General features: G+C 41.2%; 1 protein-coding gene across 1 annotated transcript in view; it reads right to left on the bottom strand.

Moving 5' to 3' along the window:
- DZIP1 (DAZ interacting zinc finger protein 1) overlaps window positions 1–18,935 on the bottom strand; it is a gene marked incomplete at both ends in the record, with an annotated part of 37,900 nt that extends 18,965 nt beyond the window's left edge. The window contains 8 exons of the mRNA XM_080613543.1: window positions 1,071–1,119; window positions 2,277–2,417; window positions 3,675–3,737; window positions 5,548–5,685; window positions 6,418–6,579; window positions 9,894–10,018; window positions 11,596–11,680; window positions 18,351–18,935. Coding sequence (XP_080469669.1) covers window positions 1,071–1,119; window positions 2,277–2,417; window positions 3,675–3,737; window positions 5,548–5,685; window positions 6,418–6,579; window positions 9,894–10,018; window positions 11,596–11,680; window positions 18,351–18,935 — 1,348 coding nt within the window. The remainder of the gene's footprint in view (window positions 1–1,070; window positions 1,120–2,276; window positions 2,418–3,674; window positions 3,738–5,547; window positions 5,686–6,417; window positions 6,580–9,893; window positions 10,019–11,595; window positions 11,681–18,350) is intronic.
- Window positions 18,936–21,506: the final 2,571 nt, after the last annotated feature.

Genomic DNA, 21,506 nt, shown 5'->3' with positions numbered 1-21,506 from the left:
ACTTTTAGAATCAGGAAAAGAAACTGGTAACTAAACCATCAGTGAACTGGAATGTGATCATCTCTTTGGTCATGTCTGTATGCCGTCTTTGTGTCTCAGGGAAGAAGTCTTGGCCCAAAGCTACTTAGTTAAGTCTAGCCTAATCAAGGCTTATATTCCCCAAAGAGGATCTACTGCACAACGGCTATATATATCTCATGTATAGAGTGTAGCCTTGGAGTGAGTCACCGTTTCAATTCTACACTCCTCAGATAAGCTTGGGGCCTACAAGCAAAGTCACTTGTGTGCCATGGTCTTACACTTGTCTGTTCTTTAGTGTGGCTGGATATCACAAGCTCTAGCTGAAAATGCATACAGCCTTACTGTTACTACATTCTCCTCAAATCAACCTACTCCCTGCTGCTAGATTCAGTTCAAACCAATGCCTTGCCAGGAAAGCAAGATGGTTTCCAAACCAGTATCAGAATTAATTCAGATGTCATCATCTACTGCAACAAACTTGTTTCAAGTCACTGCAACTGCAGCATCACCTATATGGACGTTTGTGGTACAGGACTGCATCCTAAAACACTTATTACAAGGTTTAGTTACTTGTAAGACTTCAGACATTAAAGCACCTCACAGACAAAAATGACAGAGTTCTTAAAATTCTTTGAACATTTGTATCCTAAATGAAAAACTATAAGTTTTCTTCTCTTCCAGTATTTTGGCTTTTTTGAGTTCTGCAGCCTAAGGATAGTCAAGCATGACAAAACAATTAAAATTACACTTCATAAAGCAAAGCCTAAAGTTCCTCACATAATACAAAATACAGTTGCTGCATTTCACATCTCTTCAAGCAATCATCTTTCTACCACTATGATTCTTACAGATGCAAAACATGAACTTTGCAAATCATGACATGAAAAGGGGTAGGTACCCTGTGAAACACAAATTGCCAGTACCGATTTGATTTCAATATTTAGTTAGTAAAGTTGATGTCTCTACATTTTAATGAATTGTAACATTTGTTTCAGCCAAGCTGCTGAAATCAGAAATAAAATCTGATTTTTCTTACAGTTTGCGCTTACCTTCATATGGTTTAATGTTTGCAACTGATCTTGTGGATAATTCTTTAATCTAGAATAGGGAAGACAGATAAATTAATACTTACAAGTGTAAATTATCAATATCTAAAAATGAACATTTAGTACAAAATACCTAGTTTCAGGACTATTCCATTAGAGAAATTATTGTTTATGATTTGGGGAGAAAAATACTACTTTTGTGGAACTCTGTTCTACTGCTTAATGTGTATTTCATTCATGCTTAATGACTGCTGAAGACATTTCTGTTTGTTGTCTTATGTGGACTTATGCTTTGTACACCCTATTTTTTACAAACTATAAAGTGAAACGAGAGCAGGCTTATAGACCACTTCAGCACTCACAGCTTCAATACTTTCTGCTTCAGCAATTCATATTCAATTTTGCAAGCCCAGCTCCACTGCAGGAAAACACTTAATTACACGTTTATTTGAAATGTATGAACAGTTCTCCAGTCTGCTCTACAGTTCTGTCTATTTGACACCCAAGACAATCACTGAATGAAACTGAGAGTGTAGAGGAAACTATCTGGCTGTAATTCAGTCTAAAGAAAACAGTAAACTTGTGAATCCACTACAAGCAAATCATTGAGGTGCTGAAGCATGTCCAAAGACCAAGGCAGCTGATGAAGGGTCTAGAGAGCAAGTTTTATGAGAAGCAGCTGAGGGAACTGGGGTTGTTTAGTTCAGGGGAGACCTTACTGCTCTCTACAACTATCTGAAAGGAGGCTGTAATGAGGTGAGTGTTGGCCTCTTCTCACAAGTAACAAGCCACAGGACAAGAAGAAATGATCTCAAGTTGAGCCAGGGGAGCTTTAGGTTGGAGATCAGGAAAAATTTCTTCATTGAAATTGCTGTCAACATTGGAACAGGCTGCCCAGGGAAAGTGGTGGAGTCCCCATCCCTGGAGGTATTTAAAAGACGTTTAGATGTGGTGTTTTGGGACATAGTTTAGTGGTGGACTTGGCAATGCTAGGTTTATGATTGGACTCCATGATCTTAAGGGTCTTTACCAACCTAAGCAGTTCTACGATTAAAATAATGTTCTGCACTCCAATTCCCCAAACAGAAGTCCAAGCCATACAGACACACAGTTAATATGCAACCAGAGATATATCAAAGACCAAATGCCAGTAAAATGTTTCTCTGCTTTCTATGCTCTCTGAAACATTGAATGCTTCACAAAACAGACCTGCTTCTTCTGAGTAATAATCAGATCATTCTGCTCCTGAAGCCTCTGCCCCAACTCTTCTATCCTCCTCTTGTAAAAGGCATTATTTTTATTCAGGTCTTCTCTCACTGATAATTTAAGTTTTTCAATCTGTGACAGCAGCTAGAAAGCAATCAAAAGAAAAGTAACTTGATATTATTATAGAAAATTCTTTAATACTAAACAGTTTAAACAAGCAAATGTCATGCTTAAATATTTTTAACTTTTTTTTTCCTTTTCTTTTTTTTTTCCCCCCAGAAAAACCTTAATGTCTCCTGTGATTTCATTGGGATTTGCATATTTTACAGCTGTTAGGATCACTTTTTATTCACACAAGGAAGACTACCTAAATCTCAATACAAAGAAAGGGACATGCATACACATTGCTGAGATTGCCTAAAAATAAGATTGCAGGAGAAAGCATACAACTCTACAAAAATATTTGGTTATAAATACTATCAAATAATGTAATCAAATAAGGAGATGAAATGTGACTTTTCATGAAAAACCCATTAGCTCTGAATGTAGAAGAAAGTGAACAATATGTTTTAAGTGCACCATCCCAAAAGTAATACTTACATTACTCCTCCCTTATTCTATTCTTGCATTGTATGTGGGTGTATCATTAACTACATCCTTTTTGGGGAATGTTCCATGGCTCCTCCCCAGTGCTTTCTTGCCAGAGGAGGAGAAGCATTGGTCAGACCACTATGATCTGCTCAGTTCTTACATGCTCACGCAGATGAAAGGAAAATGAAAGGAAAAGAAGCAAGAGAAACAAAGCTGGAAAGAGATTAAAAAGAAATGCAGACATAAAAAAAAAATCTGAGGAATTAAGCTCTGTATAGTAGAATACATAAACTGATGCAAAATAAAATGCAATGGTGTTTTTTCCTGGAAAAGCTGAACAGATTCTGCATTAGAAAGCTGCAACTAAAAAAGCAGCAGAGAAGTGACAGAAAAGAAATAAAAAAAGACTGAGACATACGGCATAGGTACGTGGCAGCAGAAGGTACAGGGCAGATGAAACCTACATGTTGGCAAGTTATATCTCAACTTTCCACCATATCCATGTAACACAGAAAACACTGTATAATGACAGTCCTTGAAGAACTAATTGTAAGCTCTTCAGAAGAGAGATACAGTTTCAAGTGTCTGTCAGATTCTTCAGTGACAAATACTGTTTCAACCTTAGCCTTGACTGAAACCTCAAGCTCCTAGCATAACAGAAAGAAAAAGGTCTAAGAGGATACACTCTTACAACTCTTGATATCTAGGCTTTCTAATGCAACAAATGTATTACAGCATATTCAGAACTACTGCAAGGGTAATAAAGTAAGAAAAAAAATTTCCTGTTGGTTGGTTTGCCATGAAACTTACCAGGGACTTTTCTGTCTCATGGTCATGATTTAGGGCTTGTATTCTAGATGTCCACTTATTTTCCTGCATAGATGAAATTAATATTTACTCCTGTTAACAATGCATTACCATTTAGTTTGATATATGTAGCTTTACTTTTCTAAATAAAGCATAAATACTGAAAAGTTCATTGATGATATGAAGCTTGAGTAACCCCATATTTAAGACCTAGAACAGTCATCAGCACGTTTTATACATCTGAGTATGGTTTTTTTATCAATCACTCTAGAAACTACATATTTGCTCCTTAATTTGTATCCATAGTCACTGTAAGAAATACACTATTATTTTGATGCATCTCTGTGTATTAACAATTAGAGCAGTAAGAGCAGGGCGTTTCTTCCCCAAAAATAATGTCATTTCAAGTACTCATTAGCAATGTATTTTGTGTAATGTTGATTAAAAAAGATATTAATATATGAATTTCAGAGTGAAGTGAATCTTCTTTGATGAAATAAAAAAAGACCCATAAAGTAAAACTAACTGAAGTATCTAAACTTCTGGATGATACCAGCAATATACAAAGACCTTCACATCCCAAGAACCATGAAATATATAATGCATGTCTCAAAGTGTCAAAAAAAGGAGTAAAAAGGTTTGTGGGTATTTCCAAAGGCATCACAACTCTTTTTTTTTTTTTTAAAAAAGGAACAACCTGGACATGGAGGTGAGTCTCAGAGCAACGCAACAACCTAGGCCCCTGTGGCCCTTTTTAGCTCAATCCTTCCTACAAGTGCGACTTTGGATTGTCCAATTGATTTGCACCAGCACCAGCATCCATGCTAGTCAGATGACATAGTTCTGGTACAGAAGTTTAACCTGCTGTCCTGGGTTCAGCAGCAGCAGTCACTTTTTCTCCTTCTTAGTAGCTGGTGCAGTGCTGTGGTTTTGACTTTCGGCCTGGGAATAGTACTGATAAAACTGATGTTTTCAGTTGCTGGTCTGAATGTTTACTCTGACCAAGGACTTTGTGAGTCTCATGCTCTGCCAGAGAGGAGGGGAAGCCAGGAGGAAGCAGGGACAGGACACCTGACCCAAACTAGCCAAAGAGGTATTCCATACCACAGCACGTCATGCCCAAGATGTAACTGAGAGTTACCCGGAAGGGCTAGACCACTGCTGGGTGGGGGTGAGGTATCGGTCGGTGAGGTGTTGTATTCTCTTCCCTTATTAGCTCCTTTATCATTATTAGTATTGGTGGTAGCAGTAGTGATTTGTGTTATACCTTAGTTACTAAACTGTTCTTATCTCAACCCACGGGAGTTGCATTGTTTCAATTCTCCTCCCTGTCTCTCCAGCAGCGGGGGGAAGAAGGTGTGGGGGGGAGTAGACTGCGTGGTTCTAATTTACGGCCTGGGCTTAAACCACAACACCTGCCAAGCTGAAGTGCTTCATATGGCCCAAAAGTCTTGTGTTGACAGATCCCATCAGAAAGCTTCTCAACTCTTTTTTTTTTTTTCATCTTGGATAATGGACAACTTCATTTTTTCTTAAGTGTTCTCACAGATGAGCAGACATAAATGCTTCATTAGAGCTCACTGGAACTGAACTGCAAGCATACTGCATAGTACTAGTTATATTTAATCACAAAGAATAAGAGAATATAAATAAATAAATAACAATTAGTTCATTTATAAAGGATAAGCGAAATAATGCCTCAATCTCCATTATAAAGACTGTACTAAATAATAGTAAATCTTCAAAAAGAAGCTACTGTGGGCCTTCAGAGAGATGAGAATTTTACTTACGTATTTAAAACCCTATTCAGAGATGTACAAAAATAAAAAGAACACAAGCAGTCTGTCAAAAACAGTACTTTAAGTTATAGTGTTACCTGTTTTTCAAGAAGCTTGACCACACTGCGATAATCCTGAGGACTCTGAGGTTCCTCTTCTGTAAAGTCCTGGCTGTCTTTCAGTGTCCCTAAGTTGGACTTTTTTGGCATACTGGACTTTTGTAATTCTACCAGTTGCTAGAAGGAGGTGGGGGAAGGAGGGGGAGGAGAGAATTTAAGAACATGTATACACATTTTGTTACTTAATACACAATTTACTTCAAACATAACTATACAGAGACTGTATCAGATACTTTTCACATTTATAACGAGTTCAGCATTTATCGAGTTTCACATAATTATTAATGTATACATTTAATATAAATATGCCTTGCAAGTGCACACAGGACATAGCAGCTACAAAATACAAGCTACTCTGGTAATACTGTGCATATTTGTTTTCTGATCACCTATACTTCTACAGCTCTCTTTCTGGTGAAAACTCTGGAAAGCATTTCTAGAGCATGCATTGAAAACACATGCAGTTATACTGTCAGGACTATAACCCAGAGGTTAGTCTCCTCCATGCCAGTTACAAGAATACTAGTGTAAGCACACCTAGCAGACATCAATCATATCTACCCATCTGTAAACAGACATCCAAAGGTTGAAGAGTAAGAAAAAACTGACATAGCTGCTGAAGGCATAATTCATTCATCTAGAACAGTGCTATTTAAAAAAGAACTGAAATTATGTTCCTAAAGCACCAGTATACAAAGATAGAATTATGGCTATCATCAAATTATTATTTTTAGAGTTCTGTAAGAAGACTTCTAAGATGACTACATCACATTTCAAATATGTGAAGTTCACTGCCATCTATTATAAGGGATTCATGCCTTAAAATGTTGGAAAATGTAAATCACTTACATTTTCTAATGTTGAATTTCTTGAAGACAACTCTTTAAGCTCTTTCATAAACATCTCTTTCACTTTTTCTATTTCATCAGCCAATTTCTCTTTTTCTTCCTCTTTCCATTTATGAAATGACTGCAGAATTTCTTCTTCTTTTGATTTTTGCTGTTCACATTCCTGAAATTATATGAAAAGCATTATTTGTTATTTTTCCCCACATGCAATACCAATTTAAGCACCCAAACTACGTGTGGGAAGCAGTCACTTTCAACAGGCAATACTGTCACATCAAAAAAAATTAAATCCAACAGTTTTGGAAAAATTCTGGGGTAGCAAACTATACATTTTGCTATATTTTGATAAGACATTTTGGTAGTTCATTGTTTTTCATTGAATAACACACGAACAACCTTACTTGGCCATATCAAAGATCTACGTAGTTCAGCATCCTGTTTCTCACAGAGGCCATAAGCATTTAGGTGGGAAAAGACAATACCAGGGCAAACAAACACACGCATTCTCCTTAATAGTCTCCAAGCTGCCAACTGTTTCCAGCTCAGAGGACTTCCTCAGCCAGACAGAGTTTTGTAAACTCAGTAACCTTCAATACATTTCTCTTCATATACTTTTGCAGTCATCCCTTGTGGCTGTGTCAGCTTTTAGCAACTGCAACATCTTTTGCCAATGAGCTCCACAAGTTGAATGAAGAGGCAAGTTTTGGGGTTTTTTTTTTGGTCTGAATCTGGCTCCTGCTAGGTTCATTTGATGGATGCCAAGTCCTGAACTGGAAAAGAAAGTGAATGATTAATACCTATTCACTCTAGGTAACTCATCATTTTGCAGCCATCAGTATCTCGCCCTCCATCTCCACCGAGCTGTTGTCTCTTTTTCAGACTGACAACTTTTAGCATGCTCAGTCACTCTAAATACAGATTGATCAACTTTGTAGACCATCTCCATAACTTTTATTATTATATCATATCATATCATATCATATCATATTTGAGATGAAGTGACTAGATCCACACACTCAATTTAGGCTGTGGCTTGCAAAGCCATTTTTTTGACTGACTTGTAATATTTGATTTTCTTTGCTGACAGCTATTAACCCCTGGGCTGATGCTTCCATGAAACTATGTATCACAACCTTAAGATCTTCTCCTTCAGTAATAAAACTCAGCTCAGAGCCCATACTTTTGTAGACAAAGAACTATTTTTTCCCCATATACAGTTAACCCACTTTAGCTGTTAAATTATTTCATCATTCCATTACCTACTCATTCACTTTTCTATAGTCCTCAACTTGTTTGAAGTCCTGCATTTCACTGCCCAGAATATACACACTTTGTAGCCAATCCCTACATCTTTCCATCACAGATTCACTCTGAATTTGTTCTCTGGCTAACTATAACAAACAATCATTGTACACTCATGAAGAATGGGGTCTTCCACATCCTTTCACCTCAAAGGAGTAGAAGTGACCAAGAATTGGAAGCATGACAGTTTTTATCCAAATTCCCTCCAGTAGTGGTTATCCTAAAAAAAAAAAAAAAATCAAAGGGAAAGATCTTCTGCTCTTTCAGTCAAAACACAACAACATAATGATACCTGAATTGACAGTGGGTGTCAGTCATGGCAGACAAACTGCAACTAGCCACACTCCACATTCCTATCTTCCCTGAAATCCCAGAAAAACACACAAGCTTTGAAAGCTCCTTGTTGTGTAACACCGCAGGCTGCAGCTTCAGGACATTTCGGTAGTCCACTTGTAGTTAGGAGTCTCAGCTAAAACAAGTGACTTCAAAATAGACCCCATATGCCCTAAAAAGTGTACACTGCCCTGTCACACACACTCCAAGTCCCATTTCATAAGAAAAACAATTTGTTAGGGGCAGGAGAAATATATAATTGCTGTACCTCTCAAAAGTGAGGTACAGAATGAATGAGTAGCATGCCTAGCACATGTTCACACAGGGCTTACATTCCTAAGTAAAACTCTAGCCATGTTCTTCATCTGGCAATTCAGTACTTTTGAAAATGACAAAAAACCAAAAAGAAAAAGAAAAAAACAAAACAGGAAGCTGAATGGCCCTGAGAAAAGGGGAACATGAAGACTGGAGAAAGAAGAGTCTGAAGCAGTGTTCAGGGAAAGAAACACTACATGTTTTACAGAAGACCAGATTTTCCTCTGAAAACAAGGAAGAAAATAATTAATGATATCTGTGTTTTCTTTATTTCCTTTAAATTCAAAATGCAAGGTTTCTTTCAAAATATAATGGTTGGCTTTATGTTTGAAGGTCCTCACACTCCCCTAGGAAAGCCATTTAGAAGTTATAAATATTGAGAGAAAGTTCTCACAAGTTAGGTTAACAATCACAAAACACTGCTTTTGAATGTGATATAGGGCAAACTGCAACGCAAAGATCAGCATTTAACTCAATCATGGGACATATTTGTTTCTTATGCCAAGAATTTGCTCCTCAAACTAAAGCACAAAGCCTCTTCCCTGCTAAAAAAAAAAAAATCCACCCCTATTTCTATAGCAAATTATGATTGTATTTACTTAAACAGAAATGCAAACTGTGAGATGAGCTGAAATTATCAAAGTTAAAAAAAAAAAAAGTAATTATACAGGTAACTTAGAGATTCTATTTTCTCTTTCTGAGCCAGTAAGTATTCTTGGAAGATTCAGTATAATACTAAACAAAGCCTTGCATGTGATTACAAATAGATAATTACTGCTTCTAAATCATTCTGGTTTAAGGTCTCTTCATTCACACAGCAGTAGCTAACACTACTTCCTGCTTTCGCTCTCTGGTTAGTCAAATCCTAAGGGTTTACAGACCAATATGCAAGCTCCAGATTGCTTTATTTTTTCTCAGTCTCTTTTCCTTGAACTGCTTTACATCTCTGTTAGACAGTAAAGTTCTCCACAGCAAAGAATAAATCCTACTCAGTTTATGTCACGTATAAAATCACATTAGATCTAAGAAAGACTTACACACTACAAAATATCATAATGCCAAAAATAGCTTTTATTTCCCCACAGCAAGGCAATTTTATTTGCTTCAGTAACAGTCTATATAGCTTATGAACTGGCAAGTGCTCACAGAAGTGTTGCCTCAAGTATTCATTTAAAATATGTCTCAAATGAAAGTAAGGGGAAAGTGGATATGAGAATTATATAATATTATATTATTAGATATTATAATATTAGACAGAGCCTTGGGCAACACGCTCTAGGGTGAGGCGTTTCTGCCCATGGCAGGGGGGTTGGAACTAGATGATCTTAAGGTCCTTTCCAACCCCAACCATTCTATGATTCTATGAATTACCTGAGGCAAGGGAGGGCTATGTTCTAATGCCCAAGCACATCCCTGCCAGACAGGAAAGTTGCAGATACATTTTGTTCTGTTCCAGTTATAAAATGAATGAACACAGTCCAAAGTACTAATGCTTTTGAGACGTTCACATTACTTAGCACATGTTACCTTAGAAAACTTAACCAAGTTAGCCTGCTGTTCAGCCTCTAACTGGGATTTGGTGAGCTGCAACTGCTCCTTGAGTTTATCAATCTCATCCTGCAATTTGTCTGTCTTTGCTTTCCTCTTCTGCTCTGCTTAAAGGAAACACAGATTTTTAAAATGTTCGTTGTAATTTCTGGAGATGTGATACTGCAAATGCATTTCTATAGTGTTTCAGTAGCATCTTCATGAAGTGTGGCTCTCTTAGACCATTTCCCTCCCACTACTATGATTCACCGAAGATATTCTTAAATATATATGTGTTTAACTGCTAACTTATCTTCGAAGACTGAAAATGTATGTATCAATGACATGTGAAATAGTTTATACAATATTTACAAGAAAAAGTATTCTATAATCTAACTTCAAAGTAATCTAAGCAACACAAGCTCAAAAAATGACACATGAAGGACAAAGTGAACCTCAGTAATTCAACACTGTTAAGTTTAATTTATTATTCTAAATAACTTTTGTAAGGAATCCATTTGGAATATAACTCACTATTTATCTGGAATGAGTCAGGAAGAATGTCACTGTAAAAAAACCATGTTAAATATGCAAAAAATATAGCAATCTTTAATCTTGAAACATTTTACCAATTTACCAAGGATTTACTAGCCCATCATCTGGGAATCTGAGCACAATGCAGAATATTATTTCAGAAATAACTGTATGGAGTATTTCCCTCACATTTCAGCCATTTCAGACTAATTCTTTGTATAATAATTAATTCTACTGTTTCTGCAGCATCTTCCACTACCATTTTTATCAAGCATAAAGCACACAAGCTTTCTTCTTCCAATATACTAACGGTTACTCAGATGCTTACTCAGACCCTCTCACTTTTTTTTTTTTTTTTCTTTATTTTTATTTTTTTGTTTTATTTGCCTGACAAGCTACAGTTCAGACTCCACTAGATTCTTCCCTCTCTTTTTGCTCCCAAACGCTCTTTTCTCCTAACTCATTTCTAATCACTGCCATTTGTCAATACTTATTAGTTCCTCGCAATAAATCATAAGCATGTAGCCTAACGGGAAGGAAAGAATTTGGAGATGAATGAAACAAATTTTGAGAGCATTGCTTTTCAAACTACATATTTTTCAATTTAGAGAGGCAGAAGTATGTATATTAGTGGTATAGCAACAGAGATTATCATAAATACCTGAAGTTAGATTATTCTTGATAGTTTCTCTTTCTCACTGTATTTTAGTCAGTTTAGTTCAAGAGAGTCTGATCCTACTCAAACTGATTTCAGGTGAGCTGGATTATTATACGACTGATAGTTCACATATATACATATATTCACAAAATATATTGTACTTAGTGCAATTTTTTCATTTTACACACATCTTCATAATACACATGCCTACACACAGAAATTGTGCCCTGAAGCCTGCTACTGACTAAAGTATTCAGTGGGAATATTAGTTTGAAAAGGTACTGTAAATATGGCATACAATTTTTTGTTAATTATTTTCTATAGACAGAAACATGTCACCCAATACATTTTGTCAGTCAGTGTTGCTTGCATTCACACAAATTGGTATCTGCCACCTAAAAATGGAAACAAAAATCATTCTCCCAGTTACACAAAATCATGAACTGCACATCCTGACTATATCACATACACCATATATCTTAATTTCTTTCATAATATTAAAGTACATACCAATCTGAGATTCTTCTGGATGACGTCTCTGCATGTGACTTTGCAAAAAGGAATAGTTCATAAAAGCCTTTTCACAAAGCTGACACTGCAAAAAGTAAAAAAAAAAAAACAAAAAAAATGCAAACCAAGTTAGTTATTGTTAGTAACATCTGTTTGGCAAACCAAGCTCAAATTCAAGTATACACCACAGATAAGACATAAGTATATAACGAAAAAGTAAGACAACACTATTCAGTAAAAGAAACGTTGACTCCAGCCAACTAACAGCTCAGGTATTCTTAAGATTCTTGTATCACAGCAAAGGAGAGCACCACACAGCTGGAAAAAAACCAAGAATGATGGGTTTGACTATTAGTAAGTGAGTTTTCAGAAGTTCAGACACTTCAAGACAAGGTAACAGTACATCGGTTTGCAAGAAAAGGTACATATATTACTGTGCTAACTAGCACCCTTCTGAAGCATAAAGCTGTTTTCAATTACTATTCTTAAAATTTACTTACTATTTTTTAATTTCAAGTCAGATTTTAAGTCAAATTTGGATCCTACTAATTTTAAATTTTAATTTCCTTTTTTTTTTTTTTTTTTGTTCACCTTCAAGGTCCATCTCAGTAATGTTCAGAATATTAAAAACAAATGGGCAGTACAAGGACAAAAGCTACACCTACAGATTTTGCATTGCAACATACTGGTAAGACAATGAATCAGAGCCCTGAATCACTTTAGGTAGGGTTACTTCTTACTTAGAATAGAATCATAGAATAGAATAGTTAGGGTTGGAAAGGACCTTAAGATCATATAGTTCCAACCCCCCTGCCATGGGCAGGGACACCTCACACTAAACCATGTCACCCAAGGGCTCATCCAACCTGGCCTTGAACACCACCAACGATGGAGCATTCACAACCTCTCTGGGCAACCCATTCCAGTGCCTCACCACCCTCTCAGTAAAGAACTTCCTCCATATATCCAATCTAAACTTCCCCTGTTTAAGTTTGAACCCGTTACCCCTTGTCCTGTCACTACAGTCCCTGATGAATAATCCATCCCCAGCATCCTTGTAGGCCCCCTTCAGATACTGGAAGGCTGCTATGAGGTCTCCACGCAGCCTTCTCTTCTCCAGGCTGAACAGCCCCAACTTCCTCAGCCTATCTTCCTACGGGGGGTGCTCCACTCCCCTGATCATCCTCGTGGCCCTCCTCTGGACTTGTTCCAACAGTTCCATGTCCTTTTTATGTTGAGGACACCAGAACTGCACACAATACTCCAAGTGAGGCCTCACGAGAGCAGAGTAGAGGGGCAGGATCACCTCCTTCGACCTGCTGGTCACTCTCCTCTTGATGCATCCCAGGATACAGTTGGCTTTCTGGGCTGTGAGCACGCACTGCCAGCTCATGTTCATTTTCTCATCAACCAACACCCCAAGTCCTTCTCCCCAGGGCTGCTCTGAATCTCTTCTCTGCCCAACCTGTAGCCGTGCCTGGGATTGCTCTGACCTAGGTGTAGGACCTTGCACTTGGCATGGTTAAACTTCATAAGGTTGGCATCAGCCCACCTCACAAGTGTGTCAAGGTTCCTCTGGATGGCATCCCTTCCCTCCAGCGTATCAACCAAACCACACAGCTTGGTGTCATCGGCAAACTTGCTGAGGGCACACTCAATCCCACTGTCCGTGTCACCGACAAAGATGTTGAACAAGACCGGTCCCAACACCGATCCCTGAGGGACACCACTTGTTATCGGTCTCCAGCTGGACATCGAGCCATTGACCACAACTCTTTGCATGCGGCCATCCAGCCAGTTCTTGATCCACTTCTTTCTCATACTCCTTCTTTTCAAATAAATACATTTTAATAAACCACAAATGCTCAGCTGAGGCCTTTTTCTTTGTGACTGACTTAACAGATTCAAGATCTTATCACCATACTCAAAATCCCAGATTTCATCTAATATTTACACTATTTCCACTGATAGTCAGGTATCCTATTAAATACCTCTTTCAGCAAACTCTAAAGACATGAATTATTAAGACAAATTTTGTTGAACAAATGCAAAAAAAAGTGCTAACATAAAACCATAGTAAAGAGGGAGAGTATGGTAGCAAAGCATTACTGCCAGCCAAGAGGGATCTTACAGTGGAACAGATTGTACATGATTTATGGAATGAAATTGGCTGTGAAATAATGTTATCCATTCAAGCACAAACTTCATGTCAGTTTGACTTGCTGGCAGTGAAAGCAAGCTCTTACTTCAGGAGACAGGTGTAACACAGGGAATTATTTAGGTTTTGAATTATGCGACATTATTCTTGCAACCACTTTTCACAGAGTTAGACACAATGTGCACTTCATGCATACACTGTGCGTGAGAATGTAAGATTTCTGAACAAAGTATGAAAAAAGTGACAAACTTATTTGAAATTAAATGTGTACTACGCAGATGAAGGTATGGTCAATGAGTCTTAAATTTAGGACTTACAGGTACGAAGTACCATTTTACAGTAGTACTTTGACTGTGTGGAAGACAACTTCCTTCTGCAAGTAATAGAGGAGCCCACAAGGAGAGGCGCCATGCATGACCTCATGCTTACCAACAGGGAAGGGCTGGTTGGAAATGTGAAGCTCCAGGGCAGCCTTAGTTGTAGTGATCATGAGATGGTCGAGTTTGAGATTCCCAGGACAGTGAGAAGAGTGTGCAGCAAGCTCACTGCCCTGGACTTCAAGAGAGCAGACTTTCGCCTCCTCAAGAACCTGCTTAGTAGGTTCCATGGGATATAGCCCTAGAAGGCAGGGGGGGCCAGGACTGTTGGTTGATATTCAAGGATCACTTGTTACAAGCTCAGGAGTGTTGCATCCCAACTAGAAGAAGTGCAACAGGAGGGCCAGGAGACCTCCCTGGAGGATAAGGAGCTGCTGAGCAAACTTAGAGGGGAAAAAAGAGGCTTATAAAAGGTGGAAACAAGGACAGGAGGCCTGGAAAGAATACAGGGATGTTGTCCGGGAAGTTAGGGACCAGGTTAGGAAAGCTAAGGCCCAGTTAGAATTAAACTTGGGTAAGGATGTGAAAGATAACAGGAAGGGATTCTATAGGTACATTGCAAATAAAAGACAGACCAGGGACAAAGTGGGCCCTCTCCGGAAGCTATCAGGAGAACTGGCTACCCGGGATTTGGAGAAGGCTGAGGTTCTTAATGACTTCTTTGACTCAGTCTTCACTGGCAAATGATCACACCACCCAAGTCTTGGAAGGCAGATGCAGGGACTGTGAGAATGAAGACCTTAGGCCCACTGTAGGAGAGGATCTGGTTCAAGACCATCTTAAGAACCTGAACGTGCACAAGTTCATGGGATCTGACAAAATTCACCTGAGAGTCCTGAAGGAGCTGGCAAATGAAGTTGCTAAGTCATTGTCCATCATATTTGAAAAATATGGCAGTCAGGTGAAGTTCAGAATGACTGAAGGGAAATATAACCCCTGTTTTCAAGATGGGGAAAATGGATGACCCAGGGAATTACAGACCAGTCAGTCTCACCTCTGTGCCTGGAAAAATCTTTGAGCAGATTCTCCTGGAAGGCATGCTAAGGCACATGAAAAACAACAAGGTGCTCGGTAACAGCCAGCATGGCTTCACTAAGGGGAAATCCTGCCTGACCAATTTGGTGGCCTTCTATGATGGGGCTATGGAACCGATGGACGGGGTAGAGCAGCTGACGTCATCTACCTGGACTTATGCAAAGCATTCGACACTGTCCCACACAACATCCTTGTCTCTAAATTGGAGAGACATCAATTTGATGGATGGACCACTCGGTGGATAAAGAACTGGCTGGATGGCTGCACGCAAAGAGTTGTGGTCAATGGCTCAATGTCCAGTAACCAGTAATGAGAGGTGTCCCTCAGGGATTGGTGTTGGGACCGGTCTTGTTCAACATCTTTGTCGGTGACACGGACAGTGGGATTGAGTGCGCCCTCAGCAAGTTTGCCGATGACACCAAGCTGTGTGGTTTGGTTGATACGCTGGAGGGAAGGGATGCCATCCAGAGGAACCTTGACACACTTGTGAGGTGGGCTGATGCCAACCTTATGAAGTTTAACCATGCCAAGTGCAAGGTCCTACACCTAGGTCAGAGCAATCCCAGGCACGGCTACAGGTTGGGCAGAGAAGAGATTCAGAGCAGCCCTGGGGAGAAGGACTTGGGGTGTTGGTTGATGAGAAAATGAACATGAGCTGGCAGTGCGTGCTCACAGCCCAGAAAGCCAACTGTATCCTGGGATGCATCAAGAGGAGAGTGACCAGCAGGTCGAAGGAGGTGATCCTGCCCCTCTACTCTGCTCTCGTGAGACCTCACTTGGAGTATTGTGTGCAGTTCTGGTGTCCTCAACATAAAAAGGACATGGAACTGTTGGAACAAGTCCAGAGGAGGGCCACGAGGATGATCAGGGGAGTGGAGCACCTCCCGTAGGAAGATAGGCTGAGGAAGTTGGGGCTGTTCAGCCTGGAGAAGAGAAGGCTGCGTGGAGACCTCATAGCAGCCTTCCAGTATCTGAAGGGGGCCTACAAGGATGCTGGGGATGGATTATTCATCAGGGACTGTAGTGACAGGACAAGGGGTAACGGGTTCAAACTTAAACAGGGGAAGTTTAGATTGGATATATGGAGGAAGTTCTTTACTGAGAGGGTGGTGAGGCACTGGAATGGGTTGCCCAGAGAGGTTGTGAATGCTCCATCGTTGGTGGTGTTCAAGGCCAGGTTGGATGAGCCCTTGGGTGACATGGTTTAGTGTGAGGTGTCCCTGCCCATGGCAGGGGGGTTGGAACTATATGATCTTAAGGTCCTTTCCAACCCTAACTATTCTATGGTTCTATGATTCACGGTTAAACTTACACTGGTGATGGATTAAAGTCATTAAGTCTAAATTCCAAAGCATGGTTAAACATAAAATGTACCTTCACTAAGACAGGCAAGTAACTTTTTACAGACCCCTTTGCAAAACAGACAAGACTTTAAGGTGATGGAATCTGAAGTACCCCCTCAGGAACACCAGTAAAACCTCTTTTACCTGGCCCTGCAGACCATCCAAGATCATGGCATGGATAAACAACACACAATTATTGTTTACTGATCACACTGCTACTCCACACTTACAAACCCTGGGAAGAGTTTCATTTACCTTTGGCACACACACTCAGAACCCTAGAAACACTGTAGGAACTGCAAGAACTGTTCAATCTCACTCCCTGGACTTAACTTCTCCCACAGGAACCTAAATAACTTCTGGAGACAAGAATTTTCTATCAGAGAAAAGAAAAAAGGGGGACATCAGATGTTTACTTTATATGAAATTAAATTTAAAAAAGCAAATGGCTTTTCCATGTTTGCTTTATTGTAATGCCACTGAACAGAAGCTAAGTGATGAGCCAAGTTCATTATCCTGGTCTTCAGCTTCCACTGAGACAGCTGTACTCTACAAATATTTCAGGAAAACTTGGAAATGCTTAGCTGGCAATCACAGTATCAGAATTATTTCAGTTCACACATAAAATGATGTATGCAATCAGTTTTCTTGTGCAACGCAAAGCACACAAACTGCTCTGTTTGGCTTTTTAAAATTACACCAGCTTGTCCTTAAGACTAACACTTATACACATTTAGACAAGGTTTCCATGAAGTCTACCATATGTATAGCTCTAGTCTTGGGGCAAAAGGTATGTCTTCCCTTACAGAAACACCTGAACCAACTTAGCTGATGTCTTGAAATATTAAACTCTACTAGCCTGCTGAAATTGGTGTCATACTGTGGGATAAGATTGGATGTACTATACGAAAACTTGCGTTGCTTCTGTATTGCAACTATTCCATTGATTAAGGAGAATTCCAACAATCTGGACTATTAGTACCCAAAGAATTAATAAAACAAAAACAACAACAAAAAAACCCTAACTATAACTTTAAACTCATAGACATGAAGAGCTAGCCTAAAATCACATCAGTCTGTCCAGTGTACTCTCCAGACTTTAGACTACATTTCAAGCTGCAATCCTGCTTTCTGCAACCTGTTGAAAAATGCTGAAGCTGAAGAATATTTAAACCAAACTATGACACCCAGAAGACAAAAACCCCTCCCAAAAAAAAAGAGTGCCATAACACAGGCGACAGAACAGCTATGTACTAAGGCTCTTACAAAAACCCTTAAGGAACAGATTGTTGTGGAGTTAGGGATTAGCTACCTCACTGGGGCTCTTTACCATAATGCCTGAGTCACTTCTGAGTCACATACACAAGCAGAAACTTTGTGGCTGGAGAATGTTACTGAAGGAAAGTGGTAACTTGCAGACAGATAAGTTACTGCCTAGCACCAGTTCTGATGTACTTGCCCTGTGTGTTTTCTGACTGTGTAGTTGATACAAAAGGAAAGACAGCAACAGAAAGTAGCAACACATTTATCACAGGTTTTGTATGTGTGTGTATCTGACACTTCAGATGCATCAAAAGCAAATCCAAGAATAAAGAGCACTTGTTAGTAAAAAGGGGGTTTGTTAAAGATGATGCAGCACTCTCCCGAATGTCTGTGATACCACCTGAAAAGATGGGAAGCAAAGCACCTGCAAGCAATGCACTGCCTTTATGTAAGGTCACCAGTCCCTGCAGCTCAAGCCTTTCACCCAGCAAGTGAATGCACTCAGGCAGAGCAGAGCTGCTCTGCTGCCTATCCCTGGAAAGCTGTGGGTTACTGGGCCACCAGGACGTCTCCTCTCACCTGGTGGTAGCTGGCTCGGGCCTCCAGCATCATCTGCTGGGTGCTGATCATCTTCTTCCGCTGCCGGCACTCCTCCTTTAGCGCCTTGATCTCCTGCGAGCGCTGGGTCATTTCCTTGCCCAGCTGGTCGCGCTGCGCCAGGGCGACTCGCAGGGCCTCCTCCAGCCTGCCGAGCTGGGCGCTAAGGTACTCCTGGGAGTGCAGCAGGTACTCGGTGCAGAGCTGGGCCAGACGCAGCAGCTTGAGCAGCAGGGGATCGGCGGGGCCCTGGCAATGCGGGCAGCGCTCCCGCTCGGCGCTGCAGAACGTGACGTGCTCCAGGTGCTCCTGCAGGGCCGCCACGTCCCCCTCCCGCGACACCCGGCACACGTCCACGGCGCTCAGCCGCCGCCAGTCCGGGCTCTCATGGCGGTCGCGGAACTGGAAGGCGGGAAACGGCACCGACCCCTCGCCTGCCCCGGCTCCCCCCGCCGCCAGCGGGTAGTAGGCGCGCTCGGTGAAGGGCTGCGAGAGAGAGACACGGCTCAGCATGGGCCGGCGCCCACCCCATCCCACCGCCCGCCCTTCCTGTAAGGCGCTCACCATGGCCGTGATCTGTCCCTCGCGATCCGCTCAGCGCCGGCGTCCTCCGCGTTACTATAGCAGCCTCGGCCTGCGCGGGGGAGCGGCGGGAGTGAGGCCCGGCCCCGACGCCTCCCGCCCGCCCCGCTGCCCCCCGACACATGGCACACACCCCCCCCACCCCCGCCCTCCGAGCGGGTCCTCGGATCCGTGATCGACATAAATCCCGTCCACTTCCCCATCCCAGCATCGTCTTCCCCCAGTACCTCCACATTCTCCTAGCAGTGATCAGTTAACCAGCCGCCTCCCGCGGACCCCCGTGCGGGCACCAGTGCATTCTTTACTGTCTTCACGCATGACTCGCAACAACAAACACATCTCCTGCTACACTATTACATATGCGGACCCTTATCACAGCTACACAGCATATGCTTTCTCTCCCCAAGTTCCCTTCTCTTCTGTGAAGCTTACACATGGTACCGCAAGGACACATTTCACTTCACTGCATGGATGCTCCCCACTCACTATCCTGTTCCTCCTTCGTGCTGCTCCTGACTCACAAACCTGTCTCACTTTACCATACTACACTCTACTGTTGTGCTGTCCCAGGCCCTTCTCCAGCCAGCCTCACCTACTCATCTCTCAGAAGTGGTGACACATGTCATGTCCCCACCATCAGCTTATGATACATATGCCATTTCTCTGCACGTCTGCTTCATGTTGCTGCACCTCCTGTGCCTCCATATACAACTCCACATCCTCCCTATGCCACACACCAGCCTCTGCCAGGTGCTTTCACACACCCTCCTCACCCTAACACAGCCATACACCCTTTGCATACTGCTTCACGTACTCTCCTTTCTCATCACACCAACACACCTCCACTGGGTATCACCATGCATCACACTACCTCCTGCAACCATGCAACCCTACAACCTCACCATGTCTGCCTGTCACTCTGCCTCAGCTCTACTGATTACAGAATCATACAATAGTTAGGGTTGGAAAGGACCCTAAAAACTTCACCACCAAGCAACTAGGTGCTTGTGTACATCAGAATTACAAGTTCTCAGTTTTATGTAGGTTTTTAGTTGGTTGTTGTGCTGAAAAGCCTGTTTGCTTTTCCCACATACATGGATATATCAAAATACACTTGGCCTCATTTAATTTCCCCATCTTAGCAGACATAGATAGAACGCAATAGACTATTTCAGTTGGAAGGGACCTACGACAATCATCTCGTTCAACTGCCTGACCAAAGTTGGTCAGGGTGTCTGTAGGCTGACCAAAAGTTAAAGCATGTTGTTGACAGCGTTGTCCAAATGCCTATTAAATACTGACAGGCTTGGGGCATTAGCCACCTCTCTAGAAAGGCTGTTCCTGTGTTTGACCATTCTTTTGGTAAAGAAATTCTTCCTAATGTCCAATCTAAACCTCCACTGGTGCAGCTCTGAACCATTCTTGCAAGTCCTATCACTTATGACTTTTTCTGAAATTAGACACTCTGTGGTGTTTGTAACACTGCAGTCTTCTGCAAGGATTTCCTCATTTTCTGCAAACAGGGCCTCAGCAATTGCTATCTTCAAAGAAATCTATTTAACATTTTTGATATATCTCAAATATAGATCTGCCTGGTTTACCACTGAACTTCGCACTGCCCTGACTCCTGAAGTAGGTAAGAAAGTATCTCCTTTAGATACTGCAGATGCACTTCCATTTTGAGTGTTTAAATATACTTTCATCCGTAAGCAGCTAGATTTGTAAAAAATGCTCAAATACTGACTACTGTCGAAAGTGTTCATGCCTTGAATTCCTTAAAAAACCTTGAAAACTTCTATTTGGATATTATTTTTAGTGAAAGGAACTGTTAAGTTGTACATAATGAAACCTACCTCCCAAAGACCTTAGCCTACCACATGCTCTATCTATTCAACATATGAGAAATTTCTTCACATAGAAAGCATATGAATTTTGTAAATTAACAATTTGTGTGTCAAGCAGAAGCCTTAAAAAGCACACAGGCAGTATGGACCTGTAACTCACCGATGTGTAGGTTCAATAAAAAAAAAACATATTACTTAAAGCCAGCAAAGTTAAACCAAACCTGTGGATACGCTTATTTTCCTTGAACAACACATTTAGTCAGGAATATCCATACAGAGTTTCACGCTGCTCCAACTAAACCTGCTTTAACAGAGCACAACCTCACAGTGGTGCATCGTGAAGCTGAGGCGAGGCACAAGCCTCCCAGGCATCTCAGTGAAGACAGAAAGTCCGTAGGGGCTGAGACAGCCCTTTTGTATCTCTTTTTCCCTTTCTGTCAGATTTTCTCCACCCTTGGAGCTGAGTCCATGCAGAAGTTAGGCTCATCACCCGCTCGCAGGGCCCCTCTATTAGGGACAGCAACACTTTAATGGGCGGGTGGCAGGCAGCGGCGGAGGCCTGCTCCCCCGAACACCCCTTCCCACCGGGAAATGCGGTGCACCGCGGTAGTGCCCGCAGGCCAGACCCAGGCCTGGCAGCGGGGCGTTCGGCGGAGTGCGGCCGAGCAGGGCCGGGCCTGCGGGAGGCCCTAAACCGGGCACCCTCTTCCAG

The sequence above is a fragment of the Psittacula echo genome, assembly GCF_963264785.1.
Source record: "Psittacula echo genome assembly, chromosome: 3".
Lineage (NCBI taxonomy): Eukaryota > Metazoa > Chordata > Aves > Psittaciformes > Psittacidae > Psittacula > Psittacula echo.
Note: the sequence above shows the minus strand (reverse complement) of the source record. Positions and strands in the feature narration are given on the sequence as shown.